Source organism: Scardinius erythrophthalmus (assembly GCF_964197995.2).
Source record: "Scardinius erythrophthalmus genome assembly, chromosome: 21".
NCBI classification, from domain to species: Eukaryota; Metazoa; Chordata; class Actinopteri; order Cypriniformes; family Leuciscidae; genus Scardinius; species Scardinius erythrophthalmus.
In genome coordinates, this window is record NC_138241.1 from 385,475 (window position 1) to 409,547 (window position 24,073).

Below are 24,073 nucleotides of genomic sequence, written 5' to 3' on the forward strand. Positions count from 1 at the left end.
GGGAAGACCAGTGAGCATGGCCTCAAACTCTGCACACATGAGGGAAAGACCATTGAGTATGGGTCCAAACTCTGCACACATGAGGGAAAGACCAGTGCATATGGGTCCAAACTCTGCACACATGAGGGAAAGACCAGTGAATATGGGCTCAAACTCTGCACACATGAGGGAAGATCAGTGAGCATGGCCTCAAACTCTGCACACATGAGGGAAGACCAGTGAGCATGGCCTCAAACTCTGCACACATGAGGGAAGACCAGTGAGCATGGCCTCAAACTCTGCACACATGAGGGAAGACCAGTGAGCATGGCCTCAAACTCTGCACACATGAGGGAAAGACCATTGAGTATGGGTCCAAACTCTGCACACATGAGGGAAAGACCAGTGCATATGGGTCCAAACTCTGCACACATGAGGGAAAGACCAGTGAATATGGGCTCAAACTCTGCACACATGAGGGAAGACCAGTGAGTATGGGCTCAAACTCTGTACACATGAGGGAAGACCAGTGAGTATGGGCTCAAACTCTGCACACATGAGGGAAGACCAGTGAGCATGGCCTCAAACTCTGCACACATGAGGGAAGACCAGTGAGCATGGCCTCAAACTCTGCACACGAGGGAAAGACCATTGAGTATGGGTCCAAACTCTGCACACATGAGGGAAAGACCAGTGCATATGGGTCCAAACTCTGCACACATGAGGGAAAGACCAGTGAATATGGGCTCAAACTCTGCACACATGAGGGAAGACCAGTGAGTATGGGCTCAAACTCTGTACACATGAGGGAAGACCAGTGAGTATGGGCTCAAACTCTGCACACATGAGGGAAAGACCAGTGAGTATGGCCTCAAACTCTGCACACATGAGGGAAAGACCAGTGAGTATGGGTCCAAACTCTGCACACATGAGGGAAGACCAGTGAGTATGGCCTCAAACTCTGAGCCCATACTCACTGGTCTTCCCTCATGTGTGCAGAGTTTGAGCCCATACTCACTGGTCTTCTTTCATGTTTGCAGAGTTTGAGCCCATACTCACTGGTCTTCCCTCATGTGTGCAAACTCTGCAAACATGAAAGAAGACCAGTGAGTATGGGCTCAAACTCTGCACACATGAGGGAAGACCAGTGAGTATGGCCTCAAACTCTGCACACATGAGGGAAGACCAGTGAGTATGGGCTCAAACTCTGCAAACATGAAGGAAGACCAGTGAGTATGGGCTCAAACTCTGCACACATGAGGGAAGACCAGTGAGTATGGGTCCAAACTCTGCACACATGAGGGAAGGACCAGTGAATATGGGCTCAAACTCTGCACACATGACGGAAAGACCAGTGCGTATGGGTCCAAATTCTGCACACATGAGGGAAAGACCAGTGAATATGGGCTCAAACTCTGCACACATGAGGGAAGACCAGTGAGTATGGGCTGAAACTCTGTACACATGAGGGAAGACCAGTGAGTATGGCCTCAAACTCTGCAAACATGAGGGAAGACCAGTGACTATGGGTCCAAACTCTGCACGCATGAGGAAAGACCAGTGAGTATGGCCTCAAACTCTGCACACATGAGGGAAAGACCAGTGAGTATGGCCTCAAACTCTGCACACATGAGGGAAGACCAGTGACTATGGGTCCAAACTCTGCACACATGAGGAAAGACCAGTGAGTATGGGCTCAAACGCTGCACACATGAGGGAAGACCAGTGACTATGGGTCCAAACTCTGCACACATGAGGGAAGACCAGTGAGTATGGGTCCAAACTCTGCACACATGAGGGAAAGACCAGTGAGCATGGCCTCAAACTCTGCAAACATGAGGGAAAGACCAGTGAGTATGGCCTCAAACTCTGCACACATGAGGGAAGACCAGTGAGTATGGCCTCAAACTCTGCACACATGAGGGAAGACCAGTGACTATGGGCTCAAACTCTGCACACATGAGGGAAGACCAGTGAGTATGGGCTCAAATGCTGCACACATGAGGGAAGACCAGTGACTATGGGTCCAAACTCTGCACACATGAGGGAAGACCATTGAGTATGGGTCCAAACTCAGTACTGATCAAAGTATGTGCCTGTGAAGGCCCTGATATACTTCAGGAGAAGATCCTTTTCCTTCTTTGTTAAGGGGTAAAACGAAGATTGAAATACGTAAGCAGCGATATACTGTTATCGAACATTGGACGCCGTCCACGCTGCTGAGATCTAGTAAGGTCATGTAAATAAAACACTTTATACAATAGATTGCTTAAAATCAAGCAGCTTTACCGTATTAAACATGAAAAACAGTGTCAGTGTCTTGTTTCATCAGGAGTACAACTTCAGTTTCTACTATAAAGCGTCTCTCCAGTGTGTTCATGTTTTTACTCGAGGACGTCTGATCGCAATGGACTTGTGAGGAGAAATGTCAATTCGTTCGTCGATTTTGTTTGGAGTATATTGGATAAAAGATCTCAGATGGGACGAACCCTCTCTCAGCACTGATGTGGATATGAGATGAGCTCCTCCATGAACACAATCACACCATCACATATCAACAAATGATCATCAGAACTGTTGATCTGGGAAGTAAGTACTTAATCATTTTCCAGAACCTTCTCCTTCACTGTTCCTTGCTGGTGGAATGATCTACACTATTGCCAAAAGTATTGGGACACCACTCCAAATCATTGAATTCAGGTGTTTGTGGGTCATTGACGGATAAGACTTTTTAATAGGCCAATTTTAAAATACCAAAAATATGGATATGTTTGGCCATTTTCTAAACATTTGGAATGTAGTGTACACATGCCTTTATAAAGAAAAGTAAAAAAATGGACATTTTAGTGTTTTTACACTTAAGTTAATAATTCATAGCCTTAAAAAAGTCATCTGGGGCGACCGTAATATATCTCAAAATTCACATTTTTATGTACCATTAAGACTAGTTGAACTCATATCAGTAAGTAGATAAACTGATGAAGAAAGATAAACTTTTGTGCCCTTTCATTTTATGAAAACCATTATTTCACAAGTTTATTCTATAATATCAGAGTCTCCCTCATAATCCAGTTACAATACTGATTTTTACTTTAAAAGCAAAAAAACTGAATTAGCATTTATACAGATATTACACATTCAACAATAGCATACCACTGATTAATATTTGAGGCTAAACTGATGGATATTTGGTTATGAATTTATTCATTTATTCATTCATTTGTTGGTTACCCCACATGACATATGGTCGCCCCAAATGATAAGAAAACCACAGGTATAAGAATTTCAGTTAAAATGTACACAAAAGAGTTCAAGACGAAAGAAAATTTAACTCTTTTTATTCAAATAACATTTCAACATTTAAATATAACAAATCAGAAGGACATTAACATTTAAAATTATATAATTTTTATTGCAACACACATTAAATGTTTCAAGAACTTAAGAAGCTGAGTAAAGAATCTCTTTTTTGGAACAAACTGTATTGCTATACTGAGATGAGTAAAAATCGACTGAAATATGTTGAAATAAAATGTTGGCTATTTGTATAAGCAACGTAAACTGCAAATTAACATTTATATGCCCTAATATTTCATGAAAACAACTTTACAGTCAGGTGAAATATGAAAGACAACATTTTGTTTAGTAGATTTGGGTACAGTTTTTACTGTAGAATATACTGCCTCGTCAAATAAGCTTTTGTTTAGCAATTTCTATATATAAAATAGCCTAATATTTTTGTCAAAAATAAAGTCATCAACTAAGATGTTAGCTGTTCCAATGTTGGCTATATTCAAAGTAATGAATACATAGATAAAATGTAGGCCTATAAACTTTCTCTTTTTTTACAAAGAAAGAGTACACTTGAAATATTGTTGAAATTGTAATTATTGTTGTAATTGTAACCTTTTTAATAAAATAGCACAACATATGTACAAGATAGATGTAAGCAAAATCTTAAATGGTCAATATAAGTCTTCTTCTAAATATCTTTTGTCCAAGCATTGTGGCTCAGCCAGTGTCACACCTGTGTGAATGGCTCATCATTATGCAGAGTGGGTGGTAATTCAGGTGAAAACCACTCCTCGTTCACGCCCCCTCGCATATTGGCTTTCCAAGCAAAACCTGTTTTACATCAATTTAAATCAATGTATGGTTTTATTTGAACGATAAAGCAAGACTATTTTCACATAATTTTGAAGAAAAAACTATAGGCGACGACATCCATTGGTCAAAAGTCTTATTGACACATATTTACTATGTGTTTTGTGGCCTTATTTCAGAAATTTTAGTTTTTAGTTTTTTCAATATCCACGCATAAACATTATTCTCTCAAAAATTAAAACATGTACATACACGTGGCTCACATATTATGGTAGCCCTGTTTGTGCTTTATAGAGTGAATTTACACCTTTGCCATTAATATGTTTATAAGCAACTGAAAAAAGCACAAATGTAAGAGCATGTCAGAACATCTCAAGGGCCCAGAAAACCGCTCAGACTCCAGAGGGTTAAGGTAGCGGAACTGCTCTGCCTGGTGCAGCCAGTTAAACTGATGTATCGCCAAGGACTCTAACTTCTGAGAGAAAAGCTCCATCAAGTCCTTGATGGTTCCACTATAGATCTGTTTCACCATGTTGCCAAACATTCTCTCTCCATTTGTGGAAGTTACCCTCTTCCACTGCTCCCAGGTGACTTCTGAGCTGCTCTCTGTCTCAGGGAATTCTACCTCCTCAAAGCAGCACTTGGCACAAACACGGTCCATACAGTCCTTATTTTTTGGATCACACACTATCATAACCAGCAGCTCAGAAATGCTTTTTGTTTTCAACAGCCCTCTGCTGTAGAGCTTGTTGGCCAGCAGGTGGACATTTTCATGGTCCATGCATGCACATGTGTCCCGATCCTTGGCTTTTGGCTCAGTGACATAGAAGGGGCGTCTTCTAGCAAACTGCCTGTAAGATAGGTGGAGGCTCTTCTTCATTTCACTATTGTACAGCCCATGGAGCTCTGTGAGTGGCTTTGTGAGAATTCTTCGCTGTTCTTTTATTTTGTTTTTTTGTGATGGTATCTTTTTTCCCTGGTAAAAGTCGACTATTCTCATCTCTAGTCAGAAAACTAACAACAGCCAGCTTTCTCTCTTTTGCCAGTTTCTTCCCCCCTTTTGGCTTGAGCCTCTCACTGTGGCTTAACCGTTCTTTTGCCCTCGTCTCACCTTTTCTGGCCCTTTCCTTTTCTTTTCTCATCTTTGCAAGTTGTTTCCTCAGATTTATGTTTAGCTTTCTTAATTCATGCTTCTCAGCCTGCAGTCGTTTACAACGTTTCTCAGCTTTCTTTTCTCTATCTTTTCTCTCTGGTGTGGAGGACATCTGTGGATGGAAATCCTCATTTTGAGGTGGAGCATCCACCACCACACACCCCCCTGGACTCTCTTGCTGCCCCTCCACTCCTTCTACACCTGCTGGATCTGGCAGAGTGTTCTCTATGGATTGAGGTGTCAGGTCCAACATTGCCTTCTCCATCTTTCTTCTCTCCCTGTATCCTCTGGATGCAGCCTTCCACTTGTTTCTCAGATTATTCCTCTCCCTCTCTGATAACTCATCTGACTTCACATTTGGATTCTTCCCCTCATGCTTTCTTTTTTGGTAGCTGAAACAATAGTGTACAGAGTTGTTCATCAACAACAAGATAAACATTCTACACCTGTGCTCTTTCCTCCTTATCCTGAACCTACTCTCTTTAGAGAACAGCTGTTCCGGTGACCAATGTTTAATAGCTCATTGTAGCATACAGTCTAAACTGTTTATTTGATCTACCCTGGTCTCCTACTTTCTGTAGCTCTAGTGACTCTAGCTCACTGCTACAGAAGCTCTTTTTTCTTTACCTCTCTCTTTTCCTTGCAAGATACTCTGCTCTTGCTGCAGGGTCGGAGTTGACTTTCTGTCTATAACGAGCAGTCTTCTCTTTGCTTGTTAATCGTGCCATCTAGGAAATAGGTAAAATAGGTTAAAACTTGTTTTAAATGACTAATACATGTATAGTCACATAAATAGAATGTCATTGTGTAGTTTTTTATTTATTTATTTATTTATTTTTTACATTTTTCCTGTAGGATTGTACTACAACAAAAAATAAATGTTTATCCCTATAAAAGGAATGAATTTAAAAAAAAAGATAAAATATACAAATAATTATGCTTAAACAATTAACTCTACAAATTTACAAAATTAAAACTACAAATATAGGACATATATCTATCATTTAAAACACTCAGCAGTGGTCGCCCCACATGATACTCGGTCACCCCATATGATGTTTTCAAGTTCACTCAAGTATAACAGGCTAACAGTTAGCCTCAGAAACCAAACTAGCTTCTTCTAGTGACAAAGCACTATCAAATTTATCATCAAAATATAGATTTGTGGGAAAAAAATTATAATTCACAGTTTTGGGGTGGTCGCCCCACATGATGACCAAAAGTGACTACGACATTACAGCAGTTAAAAAACAGCTTTTTCTTACTATATGAGAGAGACTGATTTACCTTACAGTTGTTTCCAGGGGGTCTTCACTTGTGTCTGGCTGATGCAATATCCCATCCTTGAGATGTTTTTCAAAATAAAGGTCCCAAAATTGTGGTTTGTTGATGGTCGCCCCGGATGATATGGATAGAATCAACTTAATTCGGACAACATTCGTTTGTATATCATGATAGAAATATATGTGCAAATGCTTCATAGTTTTGTCAATGGATGTAAAACATGTTTGAAATTATGCCAACTAGGAAAAGGGATCTATTTAAGTTGATTTAAACTGTTTTTAAACCAGTTGTCCTAACAAAAGTCAAGGCTGGACGGTCGCCCCATATGATGTTTTGGCACTTCGGATAGCAGAAAAATGATGAAAAACTTAAAAATTTGGAGAAGTTAGAGTGGTTTAGTAGGTGAAGAAGGTATAACAAGTAGATGAGAAATTTTTATGTATTTTTTATTTTTTTCTGCAAAATAAAATTAACCCGGACAGAAAAGGGGGGCGTCACGTCATTGACCCTTAATCACTTCCATGACCACATAAATCAAGCACTAGGCATGCAGACGCTTCTACACACATCTGTGAAAGAATGGGTCGCTCTCAGGAGCTCAGTGAACTCAAGCGCGGTACCATGATCGGTTGACATCTGTGCAATAAGTCCATTCGCGAAATTTCCTCACTACTAAATGTTCCACGGTAACTGTCAGTGGTATTATAACAAAGTGAAAGCAATTGGGAACAACAGCCACGAAGTGTTGGGCCACGTAAAATCCCAGAGCGGGTCAGCGCATGCTGAGGCTCACTGTGCGCAGAAGTCTCTACCTCTCTGCAGAGTCAACAGCTACAGACCTCCAAACTTCTGTGGCCTTCAGATTAGCTTAAGAGTAATGTGTAGAGCTTCATGCAATGGGTTTTCATGGCCGAGCAGCTGCATCCAAGCCTTACATCACTACGTGCAGTGGTGTAAAGCGTGGGATGCAATGGAGTAAAGCGTGGGGTGCAGTGGAGTAAAGCGTGGGATGCAGTGGAGTAAAGCGTGGGATGCAGTGGAGTAAAGCGTGGGATGCAGTGGCGTAAATGTGGGATGCGGTGGCGTAAATGTGGGATGCGGTGGAGTAAAGCGTGGGGTGCAGTGGAGTAAAGCGTGGGGTGCAGTGGAGTAAAGCGTGGGATGCAGTGGAGTAAAGCGTGGAATGCAGTGGAGTAAAGCATGGGATGCAGTGGCGTAAATGTGGGATGCGGTGGCGTAAATGTGGGATGCGGTGGAGTAAAGCGTGGGATGCAGTGGAGTAAAGCGTGGGGTGCAGTGGAGTAAAGCGTGGGATGCAGTGGAGTAAAGCGTGGGATGCAGTGGAGTAAAGCATGGGATGCAGTGGCGTAAATGTGGGATGCGGTGGCGTAAATGTGGGATGCGGTGGAGTAAAGCGTGGGATGCGGTGGAGTAAAGCGTGGGATGCAGTGGCGTAAATGTGGGATGCGGTGGCGTAAATGTGGGATGCGGTGGAGTAAAGCGTGGGGTGCAGTGGAGTAAAGCGTGGGATGCGGTGGCGTAAATGTTGGATGCGGTGGAGTAAAGCGTGGGATGCGGTGGCGTAAATGTGGGATGCAGTGGAGTAAAGCGTGGGATGCGGTAGCGTAAATGTTGGATGCGGTGGAGTAAAGCGTGGGATGCGGTGGCGTAAATGTTGGATGCGGTGGAGTAAAGCGTGGGATGCGGTGGCGTAAATGTGGGATGCGGTGGAGTAAAGCGTGGGGTGCAGTGGAGTAAAGCGTGGGATGCAGTGGAGTAAAGCGTGGGATGCAGTGGAGTAAAGCATGGGATGCAGTGGAGTAAATGTGGGATGCAGTGGAGTAAAGCGTGGGATGCGGTAGCGTAAATGTTGGATGCGGTGGAGTAAAGCGTGGGATGCGGTGGCGTAAATGTGGGATGCGGTGGAGTAAAGCGTGGGGTGCGGTGGAGTAAAGCGTGGGATGCAGTGGAGTAAAGCGTGGGATGCAGTGGAGTAAAGCATGGGATGCAGTGGCGTAAATGTGGGATGCGGTGGCGTAAATGTGGGATGCGGTGGAGTAAAGCGTGGGATGCGGTGGAGTAAAGCGTGGGATGCAGTGGCGTAAATGTGGGATGCGGTGGCGTAAATGTGGGATGCGGTGGAGTAAAGCGTGGGGTGCAGTGGAGTAAAGCGTGGGATGCGGTGGCGTAAATGTTGGATGCGGTGGAGTAAAGCGTGGGATGCGGTGGCGTAAATGTGGGATGCAGTGGAGTAAAGCGTGGGATGCGGTAGCGTAAATGTTGGATGCGGTGGAGTAAAGCGTGGGATGCGGTGGCGTAAATGTTGGATGCAGTGGAGTAAAGCGTGGGATGCGGTGGCGTAAATGTGGGATGCGGTGGCGTAAAAGTGGGATGCAGTGGAGTAAAGCGTGGGATGCGGTGGCGTAAATGTTGGATGCGGTGGAGTAAAGCGTGGGATGCAGTGGAGTAAAGCGTGGGATGCAGTGGAGTAAAGCGTGGGATGCGGTGGCGTAAATGTTGGATGTGGTGGAGTAAAGCATGGGATGCGGTGGAGTAAAGCGTGGGATGCAGTGGCGTAAATGTGGGATGCGGTGGCATAAAGCGTGGGATGCGGTGGCGTAAATGTGGGATGCGGTGGCGTAAATGTGGGATGCGGTGGCGTAAATGTGGGATGCGGTGGAGTAAAGCGTGGGATGCGGTGGAGTAAAGCATGGGATGCAGTGGAGTAAAGCGTGGGATGCGGTGGAGTAAAGCGTGGGATGCGGTGGCGTAAATGTTGGATGCGGTGGAGTAAAGCGTGGGATGCAGTGGAGTAAAGCGTGGGATGCAGTGGCGTAAATGTGGGATGCGGTGGCGTAAATGTGGGATGCGGTGGAGTAAAGCGTGGGGTGCGGTGGAGTAAAGCGTGGGATGCGGTGGCGTAAATGTTGGATGCGGTGGAGTAAAGCGTGGGGTGCGGTGGAGTAAAGCGTGGGATGCGGTGGCGTAAATGTTGGATGCGGTGGAGTAAAGCGTGGGATGCGGTGCCGTAAATGTGGGATGCAGTGGAGTAAAGCGTGGGATGCGGTGGTGTAAATGTGGGATGCAGTGGAGTAAAGCGTGGGATGCAGTGGAGTAAAGCGTGGGATGCAGTGGTGTAAATGTGGGATGCGGTGGCGTAAATGTGGGATGCGGTGGAGTAAAGCGTGGGATGCAGTGGAGTAAAGCGTGGGATGCAGTGGCGTAAATGTGGGATGCAGTGGAGTAAAGCGTGGGATGCGGTGGCGTAAATGTTGGATGCGGTGGCGTAAATGCTAGATGCGGTGGAGTAAAGCGTGGGATGCAGTGGAGTAAAGCGTGGGATGCGGTGGCGTAAATGTGGGATGCGGTGGAGTAAAGCGTGGGGTGCGGTGGCGTAAATGTTGGATGCGGTGGAGTAAAGCGTGGGATGCGGTGGAGTAAATGTTGGATGCGGTGGAGTAAAGCGTGGGATGCGGTGGCGTAAATGTGGGATGCGGTGGAGTAAAGCGTGGGATGCGGTGGCGTAAATGTTGGATGCGGTGGAGTAAAGCGTGGGATGCGGTGGCGTAAATGTTGAATGCGGTGGAGTAAAGCGTGGGATGCGGTGGCGTAAATGTTGGATGCGGTGGAGTAAAGCGTGGGATGCGGTGGCGTAAATGTGGGATGCGGTGGAGTAAAGCGTGGGATACGGTGGCGTAAATGTTGGATGCGGTGGAGTAAAGCGTGGGATGCGGTGGCGTAAATGTTGGATGCGGTGGAGTAAAGCGTGGGATGCGGTGGAGTAAATGTGGGATGCGGTGGCGTAAATGTGGGATGCGGTGGCGTAAATGTGGGATGCGGTGGAGTAAATGTGGGATGCGGTGGCGTAAATGTGGGATGCGGTGGAGTAAAGCGTGGGATGCGGTGGAGTAAATGTTGGATGCGGTGGAGTAAAGCGTGGGATGCGGTGGCGTAAATGTTAGATGCGGTGGCGTAAATGTGGGATGCGGTGGCGTAAATGTGGGATGCGGTGGAGTAAATGTTGGATGCGGTGGAGTAAATGTGGGATGCGGTGGAGTAAATGTGGGATGCGGTGGCGTAAATGTGGGATCCGGTGGAGTAAAGCGTGGGATGCAGTGGAGTAAATGTTGGATGCGGTGGAGTAAAGCGTGGGATGCGGTGGCGTAAATGTTGGATGCGGTGGAGTAAAGCGTGGGATGCGGTGGAGTAAAGCGTGGGATGCAGTGGAGTAAATGTTGGATGCGGTGGAGTAAAGCGTGGGATGCGGTGGAGTAAAGCGTGGGATGCGGTGGCGTAAATGTTGGATGCGGTGGAGTAAAGCGTGGGATGCGGTGGAGTAAAGCGTGGGATGCAGTGGAGTAAATGTTGGATGCGGTGGAGTAAAGCGTGGGATGCAGTGGCGTAAATGTGGGATGCGGTTGCGTAAATGTGGGATGCAGTGGAGTAAAGCGTGGGATGCGGTGGCGTAAATGTGGGATGCGGTGGCGTAAATGTGGCGTAAATGTGGGATGCGGTGGAGTAAATGTGGCGTAAATGTGGCGTGGCGTGCAGTGGCGTAAATGTGGGATGCGGTGGTGTAAATGTGGGATGCGGTGGCGTAAATGTGGGATGCAGTGGAGTAAAGCGTGGGATGCAGTGGCGTAAATGTGGGATGCGGTGGAGTAAAGCGTGGGATGCAGTGGAGTAAAGCGTGCGATGCAGTGGCGTAAATGTGGGATGCAGTGGAGTAAAGCGTGGGATGCAGTGGAGTAAAGCGTGGGATGCAGTGGCGTAAATGTGGGATGCGGTGGAGTAAATGTGGGATGCGGTGGAGTAAATGTGGGATGCGGTGGAGTAAAGCGTGGGGTGCAGTGGAGTAAAGCGTGGGATGCGGTGGCGTAAATGTTGGATGCGGTGGAGTAAATGTGGGATGCGGTGGAGTAAATGTGGGATGCGGTGGAGTAAAGCGTGAGGTGCAGTGGAGTAAAGCGTGGGATGCAGTGGCGTAAATGTGGGATGCGGTGGAGTAAATGTGGGATGCGGTGGAGTAAATGTGGGATGCGGTGGAGTAAAGCGTGGGATGCAGTGGAGTAAAGCGTGGGGTGCAGTGGAGTAAAGCGTGGGATGCAGTGGCGTAAATGTGGGATGCGGTGGAGTAAATGTTGGATGCGGTGGAGTAAAGCGTGGGATGCGGTGGAGTAAAGCGTGGGATGCGGTGGAGTAAGCGTGGGATGCGGTGGAGTAAAGCGTGGGGTGCAGTGGCGTAAATGTGGGATGCGGTGGCGTAAATGTGGGATGCGGTGGAGTAAATGTGGGATGCGGTGGAGTAAATGTGGGATGCGGTGGAGTAAAGCGTGGGATGCAGTGGCGTAAATGTGGGATGCGGTGGAGTAAATGTGGGATGCAGTGGAGTAAAGCGTGGGATGCAGTGGCGTAAATGTGGGATGCGGTGGAGTAAATGTTGGATGCGGTGGAGTAAAGCGTGGGATGCGGTGGAGTAAAGCGTGGGATGCGGTGGAGTAAATGTTGGATGCGGTGGAGTAAAGCGTGGGATGCAGTGGCGTAAATGTGGGATGCGGTGGCGTAAATGTGGGATGCGGTGGAGTAAATGTGGGATGCGGTGGAGTAAATGTGGGATGCGGTGGAGTAAAGCGTGGGGTGCAGTGGAGTAAAGCGTGGGATGCGGTGGCGTAAATGTTGGATGCGGTGGAGTAAAGCGTGGGATGCGGTGGAGTAAATGTTGGATGCGGTGGAGTAAAGCGTGGGATGCAGTGGCGTAAATGTGGGATGCGGTGGAGTAAATGTTGGATGCGGTGGAGTAAAGCGTGGGATGCAGTGGCGTAAATGTGGGATGCGGTGGCGTAAATGTGGGATGCGGTGGCGTAAATGTGGGATGCGGTGGAGTAAATGTGGGATGCGGTGGAGTAAAGCGTGGGATGCGGTGGAGTAAATGTTGGATGCGGTGGAGTAAAGCGTGGGATGCAGTGGCGTAAATGTGGGATGCGGTGGCGTAAATGTGGGATGCGGTGGAGTAAATGTGGGATGCGGTGGAGTAAATGTGGGATGCGGTGGAGTAAAGCGTGGGGTGCAGTGGAGTAAAGCGTGGGATGCGGTGGCGTAAATGTTGGATGCGGTGGAGTAAAGCGTGGGATGCGGTGGAGTAAATGTTGGATGCGGTGGAGTAAAGCGTGGGATGCAGTGGCGTAAATGTGGGATGCGGTGGAGTAAATGTTGGATGCGGTGGAGTAAAGCGTGGGATGCAGTGGCGTAAATGTGGGATGCGGTGGCGTAAATGTGGGATGCGGTGGCGTAAATGTGGGATGCGGTGGAGTAAATGTGGGATGCGGTGGAGTAAAGCGTGGGGTGCAGTGGAGTAAAGCGTGGGATGCGGTGGCGTAAATGTTGGATGCGGTGGAGTAAAGCGTGGGATGCGATTATGGTGTGGGGTTGTTTTTCAGGGGTTGGTCCCTTAGTTCCAGTGAAAGGAACTCTTAATGCTTCAGCATACCAAGGCTTTTGGAGAATTTCATGTTCCCAACTTTGTGGAGGAGTCCAGAGTCCAGCATGACTGCGCTCCAGTGCACAAAGCAGGACCATAAACACATGGATGAGGAGTTTGGTGTGGAGGAACTGGACTGGCCTGCACAGAGTCCTGAGCTCAACCCTATAGAACAGCTTTGGGACGAACTAGAGTGAGACAGAGCTTCTCGTCCAACATCAGTGCCTGACCTCACTAATGCGCTTCTAGAAGAATGGTCAAACATTCCCATAAACGTACTCCTAAACCTTGTGGAAAGCCTTCCCAGAAGAGTTGAAGCTGTTATAGCTGCAAAGGTTGGAGCAACTCCTTATTAAAGGGGTCATATAATGGTACATGCACTTTTACAAGTTGATTGTACTGAAATGTGTGTTGGCAGTACCTGTACACAACCATCATAGAATGATAAAAATCCATCCTGTGTTTTTTTTTAAATCTTCTTATATGCTTCCCCCTCTCCTGAATCAAGCTGTTCGATTTTGTGACGTCACAAAATCGACGCCCCTCCCACAATGGTTGATTGACAGCAGCGTTTCAACACAGACACGCCCTCGCACCCTCGTGAGTGAGCTGTCAATCATAGCCCGCGCCAAGCGTTCATTGCTAATAGCTGGAGCACTGAGTAGAATGGCGTCTAAGCAATTGCGGTGTTCTTGGGTGTAATAAGGAACACAGCATCATTTTGATGTTCCTAAATCTGAACCGCTGAAGACGCAGTGGCTGAGTTTGTTTTCGAAGGGAATATTCCCCACGATCAACGTCAATGCTTTCATGTTTGCGCGAATCATTTCACCAGGCTGCTTTACAAACAAGGGTCAGTATAAAGCTAAAACTATTCGTGTTCCTGTTGCACCTCCAGAAGAACTGAAGTGAGTGTAACGTTTTATTAACCTTTATATTAATCTTTATATTAATCTTTGCAAATCGCTTGCTGCACGCTTCATGATGAATGCGGCTATTTTTACACTCAGGGTACATTACGGCATGTTTTCTATGTATGACGTTCTCAATATAATTCATAATCCCATGTGCGCACAGAACAGGGGGGTGGGGTGAGCAAAGCTCATTATCATTTAAAGACACATGCACTGAAACGGCGTGCTGACAACAGAGCTGTTTTTGACCAGGTAAAATTAGTGTTTTCTTACAATACTAATGAGAATTTTTAATTAAAGTATATTACAAACTTTTAATTTAGACCCTAAAGAATCATATTAGCTTGTACAAAAATTACATTATATGACCCCTTTAAACCCTATGGATCAGGAATGGGATGTCATTAAAGTTCTTGTGCATGTAAAGGCAGTGGCGGCTGGTGCTAAAAAATTTTGGGGGGGCACAACAAACTGAATTTTTAATTCAGGACTGAATGTAGGCTTATTGTTAAATAACAATTTAACAGTGATAATAATGTAGCTATCATTAGCCTAAAGTTTAGCTAAAACTTCAGCAGGTAGGGTAGCCAATTGCCAAATAAATCTGAATTTTGGGGCTAAATGGCGATGTATGGTATAATCTGAGTATGTAATTATTATTTTTCTATTTGAATAAAAAAAAACCTGTATTTAATTTTTTAAAAAATAATAATATCCTGATCGATATTGTCCTACAAACAACGTTCACATTGAAGGTTATAAAAACAAACATAGTGTTGCTGTCTATCTGCAGTCTATCCATAAAGGGGTCAAATCACATTACATTCTAACATTGCAACATTACAATCTAAAAACAAAATAATGCTTTTTAAAGAAGTAGTTAAATTTACTAAACCAAAAAAAAAAAGAAAAAAAAAAGCTAATATCATAAAAATACACATGTAGGTTTGAAATTCTCTAGCACATTTATGTTCACCAACAACAACAAATATTCAACAACAAATGTTTTAGCTAAATATATTTATAATTTAGTGCTAATGTATATTTTAGTCAGAATAATTGCGCTCCTATTCATTGTGCTCCGTCTGTTCGGCGCGCATGCACGCGGGGGCGCTCGTTCACGGAAGTATAGCTTGCAGAAAGCTCGCCCACTCATGACAGCAAACTGGACTTTCATTTACAGATGGAGAATATGTCCGTGAAATGTAAGTTATGCACTGAGGAAATTATTGGATGTCACTTCAGCTTATGGCTAAATACTATTAGAGGTACATTTGTTTCCACCAATCGCTGCACAAGTTAAGGTTACGTATGATGACGAAAGCACGTTAGTGCGAGCCCTCCCGGAACCCATAGAGAATGCTTTGCAGTGCTTGCAGTTCGAAAAAAAAAAATCTTTGAATGTAAGTCCATGGGAAGACTCTGGGCGATTCTCAGCCAGAGTGAAATCGCCCAAAAAGAGGCGGTACTCCACAGAACGTGACTCGGCGCTGATTGGACTATATCCAGAGGCAGAACAACAGTGAGTGACTGCTAGCGTAACTCTGTGGTTGAATGAGATAGTGATAGAAAAAGTCCCTTTCACACTTTAGTGGTGCGTCGCCCGATCGCCCTAATGAAGAAACCGCCGCTGTGTAAAGGCAGACGTCCCAAAACTTGTACTGCTCTGAATGATATCTGACACTCTGTATTACTTCTCATGTTTATTGCCTCTTTAAGATGAATCGCTCGCTGTGTTCCTCAACTGTAAGTCGCTTTGGATTAAAGTGTCTGCTAAACGAATAAAGGTAAATGTAATGTGAGATTATATTTACTACAGGCATCTTGTTCAAACTTAAAGCAGCTGATGAAAGGTCAAGAGGTCATCACACACACACAGATCTCACCTGAAGGGGTGTCCTTCATCAGACTTCTGGATGGCCTGCAGGACTCCCCTGTATACCCTGAAGGAGACGGTGCCGGAGAGCAGAGCGAGAGCGGAGTAGGAGAGAATGCTGATGATGCTGTAGCAGGTGAGGGAGAGGAGGATGAAGAGGCTTGAGCCGAAGACCAGCGCGCTCGACCTCACGTCGCGCCAGCGCAGCAGCTGCAGCACTGAAACACACACACACACACACACACACACGTGAGCTCAGGCTAGGACAGCAGCAGGGATGAGCATGAAGGATGGGGTTCAAGACGTGTTTAGGATCCACATGCACAAGCTCTCACTAAACCAGCATGTTTCCTTCATCTGCATCAACATCTGTTTATTACTCAACTACGGGAAGACGTGACGCCAACCCAAGCTCATGATAAGCGCGTTTCTGAACTCACACACTCGTCTTTCTCTGCAGTTACACTCACAAACCTGTTACGACTCACCGAACAGAAACGAGCGCGAGCTTATCTTCCGTCAGACATCAGTGGAAAAACCCACTTTATTCTATATAACTGAAGGGATAATTCACGCAAAAACAGGTCTTCATTTACAGTGCATTAAGAAAGTATTCAGATTCCTTAATTTTTTCACATTTTTTAATGCAGTATTATGCTTTAAATTGTTTTGGGGGGTTTTCACCTCAATCTATACATGACGAAGCAAAAAACAGATTTGTGATGACTTAGCAAATTTATTAAAAAGAAAAAATTCACAGGGTCAATCAATCTCAAGTGGCCAATGGAGAGTGCTTGGCTATTTTTTAAGGGATTACCTGTATGAATTAGATTTTACTTGGTTTACCGATTAGGGATGGAACAATTACCGATTCACAGTAAACCACGATAAAATGTCCTGACGGTTAGTATTGTAACCCTAACCTTTTACAATTTAATTATCACGAAAACAGTGTTCGATTATCGCATTTTGAACACTCGCGGTAAACCCTGTTAATGGAAACTCTCCTCAGTCATTCTCCACTCAGCATTCAAACAGCGCGTCGCGTTCGGTTACGACAGTAACACGAGGAAACTCACTTGATCAATGTTCCCATTATTATACTTTATTTGTAGAAAAAGGTCTCTAGTTTTTCATAAAAGTACTTTATCTTGCTGGAGTTTATTGAGTTTCATGAAATAAATGTCTTCCTTTTATAGTAGATTACATTTATTTGTTCTTCCATCAATGTATTTTACAGCAACACAAAGAGCAATGTGTAACATTTGACCTTTTATTTGTTCCAAACTAAAAAAATGTTTCACTATAATAAAATTTGCTGCTGAATTATCCACTAAACTCATTTATAATAGCATTTTAATGAAACGAGAGTGCGTCCGCGGTAACAGAAGAGATATGCACTGGGTTATAATGCGTTGCTATTGACGACGGTCATATAATTTAATGTGTATGCTTAAAAAAAAAGTGCATAGAGCTGCTAATTTTATTTGTTGTCTGTTGATTTCCAAACTTGTTGAAATGTTTTCAGTGTGCGAATCAGTTCTTTTTGAACATTTTAATCTCATTTTAACAAAACCGTGATAATATTGATAATCGTGATAATTTTGGTCACTATAATCGTGATATAAAATTCATATAGTTACATCCCTATTACCGATTAAATGTTTCAAATCACTGTGTCATGGCACACATGCTGTATCTCCTGAACTGTGTTTCCAGTGATCCTCCTGTATCCTTCATGCAGACATGACCAAAATCTTTAACATGACAAGTACTTCTCAATCACAGTAGAAACACCATCACGATATAGCAATCAGAGACGCGACGAATAAGAAATAAAGTCAGACCCTGTATTTCTCAACACTGTGGTTAAATAACTGATTACATTTAGAAAATGTTAAACTCACACCAGACAACCGGCTCGTTTCACTTTAACAACCAATCGTATCTTCATTAATGATTCGAGAATTGTTTGCGCTCGCATAGAACAAAACCGACCATCATCTAAATCCCTTAACTACATTTCTCAGAGAGTTTACTTGAGCATCAGACTTTTCACCAGTGACAGAAAATCTTATTTTTAAGAATCACTTAGAAGCACAACATTTATCTCTCTAAATAGAACAAAACGACCAACATTTACATGTCTTACTTGTGTTGATCACTCACTGGTGTGTTAGAGTCGCTGCAGCACTGATATGTGTGAGAGACAACATTATAAATACAGCATATCTAGATGTAAACCCAGAAGATCACTAGTATTATCGCCAGCACTATCTCTCTCTATGGCAAAACACAGTATGACTTTCTATAAAGCCGCTATGAAAGCATGTGTATAAGCACTATAGACTCGGGATGTGCGCTACATACTAACTTAACCGTTTAAATGAGAATTTTTAACCCAACTAGTCGACTAGTCTAAACCCATCTAAATCCAGCAAATCTAGGTCTTTGTCTTGCCAGCTATATCAATATTCATGATCATTAACGCCCTCCCCACATACAGCTTTCTGAGTCTGACACAAAACAAGTCTTACAAATTTTAAAACAATATATTGATTTGATGAGTGACCTGGATGACTTTCACCTCTGACCCCAGAGGGTTAAGCAAAGTTAGCCATTATAGACATGTTTATTGAAATGAACTGAATCAATAAGCAGCACAGGACCAATACGTTTAAACCTAATAACCTTTTATAAACGGATTTCCTAAAATAAATGTTAGTCCACACAAGTCAGCAGATTAAGGTATTGTTTGTTAATAGGTTTGAACGCGCTTCTTGTGTATTAATCAATCCATACACATGACGGGCGGCAAACCGCAAGAAAAGCCTGACCTGTACGGACAAATATACACTATTTCTTGTTGTTAGGAATGGATGCTGATATAGCAACTGTTCAAGTGTCAAGTTTCATTCATAATGTTTCTCCTTTAATCCGACATAAAATGTTACCGTATTGTCCCTCATAGCCGGTAGTATAACAAGCCTATAAACAAGCCTAATTGTTATACTAGCGCAAGCTTTCAAAACGCTCCCTCACCGCGCTCGTCTCCTGAACCCGCCGCGGGTTATGGCGAACGCATGCAAAATATGAGGAAAATAATAAAATGATTTTGTTTTGCTGCAGATATACACTTTTCAAAATAATATATTTCAATATGTAACATTAACATGACGGTAATTTAAACATTGCCTTTGTAAAAATATAAAGCAAAACATTAAATGTGCCAATTTTTTTTTAAACAACCAACTAGTCGACTAGCAGTAGCACTATCTTTTAATCGACTAGTCTCGCGAATCCCTACTGTAGACATACTTCACATGACTTGACCGTGACACTATAATGCCTCTGTGAGCAACATATACAAACCATGCTGTATGAATATAGTAATTAAACTGTCTGATACCATTACTGAACCACTGGGACGCTTCATGGTAGCATAGTCATAGCGTTTCAACGTCTCCTGCTATTTAAGACAGGTTTAAAAAAGCATTTTGCACACTGACAGAGGAAATTTGGTTCTAGTCCACCTAATTTTGCAAGATGCAGCAGCAAATCATTAAACAACTACTACTTTTGCCCCACCGCACCCAGAACCTTTGGCCAGATTATCAGCATGAGCTCTGATTCATCCTCTATGAGCAAAGGTTGCGTTGGGAACAACAGCCCGTTTCATTTCAGCTAGAGGATCTGGATCCATTTAACACTCGGAGTAACTCCATCATCGCCACAGTCGAGCTCCACACGTCTGTACACATCAACAGCAGGACTTACTTCTACCGGACCGCCTTCAACAAGCCTTACAACCACAACATGTGCGCCACAGAGAGTTTAGTATGAGGAAAGGGTTGTACCCGTGTGTTTCCAGTCTCCGGAGGGCTGTTGGTCCGCCAGGTCCATGTCTGCAGTGTGTGTGTGTGTGAGTGTGTGTGTGTGTGTGTGAGACAGACTGAGGGATATCAGCGCTGAGAGGAGGTGGGATGTTATAGAGGCGGGTCTGTGTGTGTGTGTGTGTGTGTGTGTGTGTGTGAGACTGAGGGATATCAGCGCTGAGAAGGGGGTGGAGCTGGACGAGGAGGAGGAGTCTCCTACACAGACACACACACACACAATCAGCTGACCCTCAAACACAGGTCTCCCTCCAACACCACACGCACACACACACACACACACACACACACACACACACGTCATGTCACTCCTGAACACGATTGATGTATGAACCGAGATTCACAGTCATCAGCACTGAACGAGATAACCGCAATATTGTAGATACTGACAAGCCAACCACAGAAGAATGCAAACAACGCTTTTTCCATTTTCATAAGGCTATGCCCTTGTTATGCACTTCGTGAAGGTGTACTGAATGTTAAATAAGTAAAAAATGATAATAAGACTGTGATTTGTACAGAGGCTCCGTAGATTTGCACTTAAGCATGAACAGACAGTGAATAAGATCGACTGAGCGCGTGCGATTCCCTGCGCCTGTGTTTGAGGTCAAGTCATGCATTCATGAAAGGGTTGCAGTGTCCAAGGAAAGCGAAATCTTTGTTGTATCTTTTAACGTTTAAGGGCATTTCCCATGAATGGCGTCAGCGCTCGTAAATGCATTGAATCGATCAGCAATCGAATCTCTGAGAGGTGAAGCTTCAGCGTTACTCATGCATTACTGGTGAGCCTCGTTAAGCGGAGCTCAAAGTTCCATAATTAATTATTTAATGAATTATTCATTTTTAATTATTTAATTTAATTATTAATTTAATTTAACAAATATTACTTTTTTTTAAAAAAATCATCAATTTTTGAATGAATCAAAGTTTTTCGTAGAATGAACGGTTTAATAACTCAGTCCTGTAGCGTAACAGTGTAACTGTGCTGGAGATGAGCAATGCTGATACTGGAGAGATGTATGCAAGAAAGCCTCTCGTCCAGTCAGACCCAATGATCGGAACTAGCCGAACTGTTATAACACAACATCAGCCTAACGAGCTTATTGTCGGGTTTATGTTCTGTTATGTGGACCCTTATTTTGTCATTCTCCGTTTACTTCACTTCCTGTTTCAACGCTCAGTTTAGTTTCGGTTTTATTGGTTAAATGTCCTTGTTTTCGTGCCTGCTGACCACAACCTAACCCTTATTTATATAGAAATAAATAAATAAAAGGCTACAATATTGCATATCGCGCTATTGAGCCACTCAGAATTACCACAAGGGAAACTCCTTCACCGTAACCGAGTCTCTCACTGCGGGTCAAGGCATAAAGTCCAGTCTGACGTCAGAGAGACTGATGAGCAGCTTCAGCGCTCTGTACACACCCGATGCTCTGTGACCTCTGACCTGCGCTGCTTCATCACTGCTGAGCTGAAAGAGCCAGTGCACAAACACTGCAAATGCACATTCGTCTAGAAAACAGTCCTAATCCCAAGAAAGTAGGCAATCACATACTGGTAGATTGAGCATTTTACAAATCTGGAAACGAGCAAGAAGCTGGACTCAGTCCAGTCTATACAACTTTTATTTTATTTTATGGATTGCACCGTGCAAAAAGTGCAAAGTGAATTAAAAACAAATGGACAGGAGCAAACGCTTCAGCACATTGCTGTCTTCAGTGCTTCATCTTACAAATCTGAATATATATTTTTCAGAATAGGGATCAAAGCAAGTTGTTCCACAGTGAGCGACTCAAACAGAAAGGTGATCATGCAAACGGACTCATAATGCAACATCATGCCGTGCCGAGGGTGAGATGCATGAGAGATGCGGGGAAGAGGACAACACACACACGATGGCCGCACACAGACAGAACACAACGGGTACATGAAGGGTCCAGTGAAGGGGATGTGATGACACTGATGACGGTCCGTGAGGGATTTACCTGCCGCTGCGCTCGGATCTGACATCGGGAGTCCTTCAGCTTCAGCTTTCCTCTTCCCGGATCCAGGTTTATCCCCTGGAGGACGGCTTACTGGAGTTGGGGAAAGTTCTTGTGAATCAGATTCCAGGCCTGCCTTTCCTCTCCCAGAGGAGGATTTGTCTGACGCCAGGCTGGGAAGATGGTAGGAGATCTGATCTTCCTCTTCGGCTACAGACGCCAGTTCAGGAGATCTGTCTTCATCCACTTCTGATGCCGGTTTCATGAACGTCAGGCTATCCTGCATCTCCAGAAAGTCCTCGGCAGCTCCTCGCGTCGGCCTCTCGATGAACTCGAACTCTTCAGAGGACGGCTCGGGCTCGGACGCCTCGTCTCGGTGCTCCTGCTCCGCGGAGAAGCTCGAGGGTTTCTGGGTCACCGCGTCCAACACCGGGGAGAAGGAGTCCGCAGAAGGGCTCTCAGAATCCCACTGTTCCTGAGCCTTTCCCAATGGGAAGTTCAGACAATCAAATTTGTGCGCCATTTGAACAGAAGTCTGGCTCAACACCTCAACCTTGTCATTCAAAAGACTGTCACTCTTTGGAGGCACGTCCGTCTCTTTCACCAGATCGAAAGCTGCAAAACTCTGCTCTGAGTTGCTGTGTTTTCCCAGCTTGGCCTTCTCTGCGGCCGCTCTCGCCTCCGTGACCTCGGCCATCTCCTTCAGGAGCAGGATCTTGGAGTCCAGACTGTCAGCAGACGCAGAGAACGGGGATTTGGGGGAATCGTTCACTCTCCTATGAGCCGGGCTGAACTCAGGGCTTCCTTCTGATGAGCCAGAGTCCACTTTTTCAGGGTTCATCGGAGAAGATTTCAAAATATCTGGGAGAGACATCAGCCGGTCATCGGATGCCACGTTGACATCGGAAGCATACGAAAGGGAAAGCTCTTGTTTGGTTTCTCTTGACTCTGACTGCGCGTGAGCTTCTTCTCCATCATACGCATCCTGGACCAGGTCTGGAGACGGACTATCGGCCGGCGTCTCCCCGAGACTGTCGTTCAGAGGGGAAAACGCCTGAAAGGGACTCTTCTTCGTTTCCAACATGAAGTCGTCATCTGACTGGCTTAGCACATCCGGGTCTACTCCTGCTGAGTCCTTGTGTCCCAGTGAATCCATAGTAAGGTTAGTGGAGGCCTGTGAAGCTACGGACGGAGAATCCCAGCAGTCTGCGGGATGAGAACGAGACATGAACCGCGGTTAGCTGGAGTCTGGCCCTGTGGACGATCCTGAGAGGATTTCACAATCTTCAAGCTAAACCCCCTCATGGCTATTGAAGATACAACACTTCACACTTTGATTTCCAAGAGTTTGTCCTTCAATGAAAGCATCCACCTTTCTCTCTAAAATCAGGTGGTCATGCAATTAATACATATCTGCTCTGAAAAAATGCAATATATGAGGATGTTAACAGAGTTTTGCTGTAAAGATTAACTGATGGAGACTTATAGGAGACCGAGCTTCTCGCTATTCAGAGGCTTGTGAAAGTCAGAAGAGAGTGCTTAAGCAGACACAGAGCAAAACGGCACAAATCGAGACTGACGTCAATCATTTCACCCGTTCCAGCACACATTCTGTGAAGACTGAGGCTGCATTAGGGCTTTCAATAGTGCCAGTGTTTGTATACCATTCATTAAAAAAAAAAAAAATACAGAAAATTATCTTATTTATCATCTTATTTTCTGTGCTATCGGCAGTACCGACTTTATTTGGTACATGGGTGCCGCAATTACTATTGGTATTTAGAGAAGCCTTGGCTCATGAATGTCAGTTCATGTAAGTCATACGGATATATGTGCAGTCACATGTTCTAATATTCACAAGCTGCTCCCGCACACACTATAAACTTCATAATTTTCCCAGGGATGAGATCTGACCGAACCCGGAAGTGCTCACGGGCTCAAAGGAAAACTCAATTTAAATGAATTGTTTAATATTTACACAAGCATTTTAAATAAGTTGAGTTAAAAGATAGAATATGTTTAATGGCATTTAAGTTTATGTGGTGGTTTTAAAAGGACTGAAAATCAAAAACTTCACTGGTATGGGAACGGATTACTGGCATCATGACAGCCCTAGTCCAGATCAGTGAAAATCAGGCATGTCTGTCACACTTTGACTTTCAACTTAGTCGTTAACTTCCATGATGTTAAATTTATATCAGGTCAAACGTCACCGTTAATGCAAACACTAAACAAATGGAAAGATGAAAACAAAATAAGCATTACTAAAGAAGAAACGTACCTGATGGAAACTGAGGCTGAAAGAGCGCAGGAGTGACGCCAGGAGCAGGAGGAGGTTCGGGATCATCTGGAAAACAACAGAGGCGTTTCACTCACTAAAGCCCGAGTCAGAGAGCAAGTGATGTATAGG

The 24,073-nt window shown here is 44.6% G+C and overlaps 1 protein-coding gene across 1 annotated transcript in view; it reads right to left on the reverse strand.

Annotated features, from left to right (window-relative positions):
• rtn4b (reticulon 4b) overlaps positions 1-24,073 on the reverse strand; it is a 66,294-nt gene that overhangs the window by 36,360 nt on the left and 5,861 nt on the right. Inside the window, exons 2-4 of the mRNA XM_081350658.1 lie at positions 23,945-24,010; positions 21,667-22,869; positions 15,799-16,006 (exon numbers count right to left, since the gene is read on the reverse strand). Coding sequence (XP_081206784.1) covers positions 15,799-16,006; positions 21,667-22,869; positions 23,945-24,010 — 1,477 coding nt within the window. The remainder of the gene's footprint in view (positions 1-15,798; positions 16,007-21,666; positions 22,870-23,944; positions 24,011-24,073) is intronic.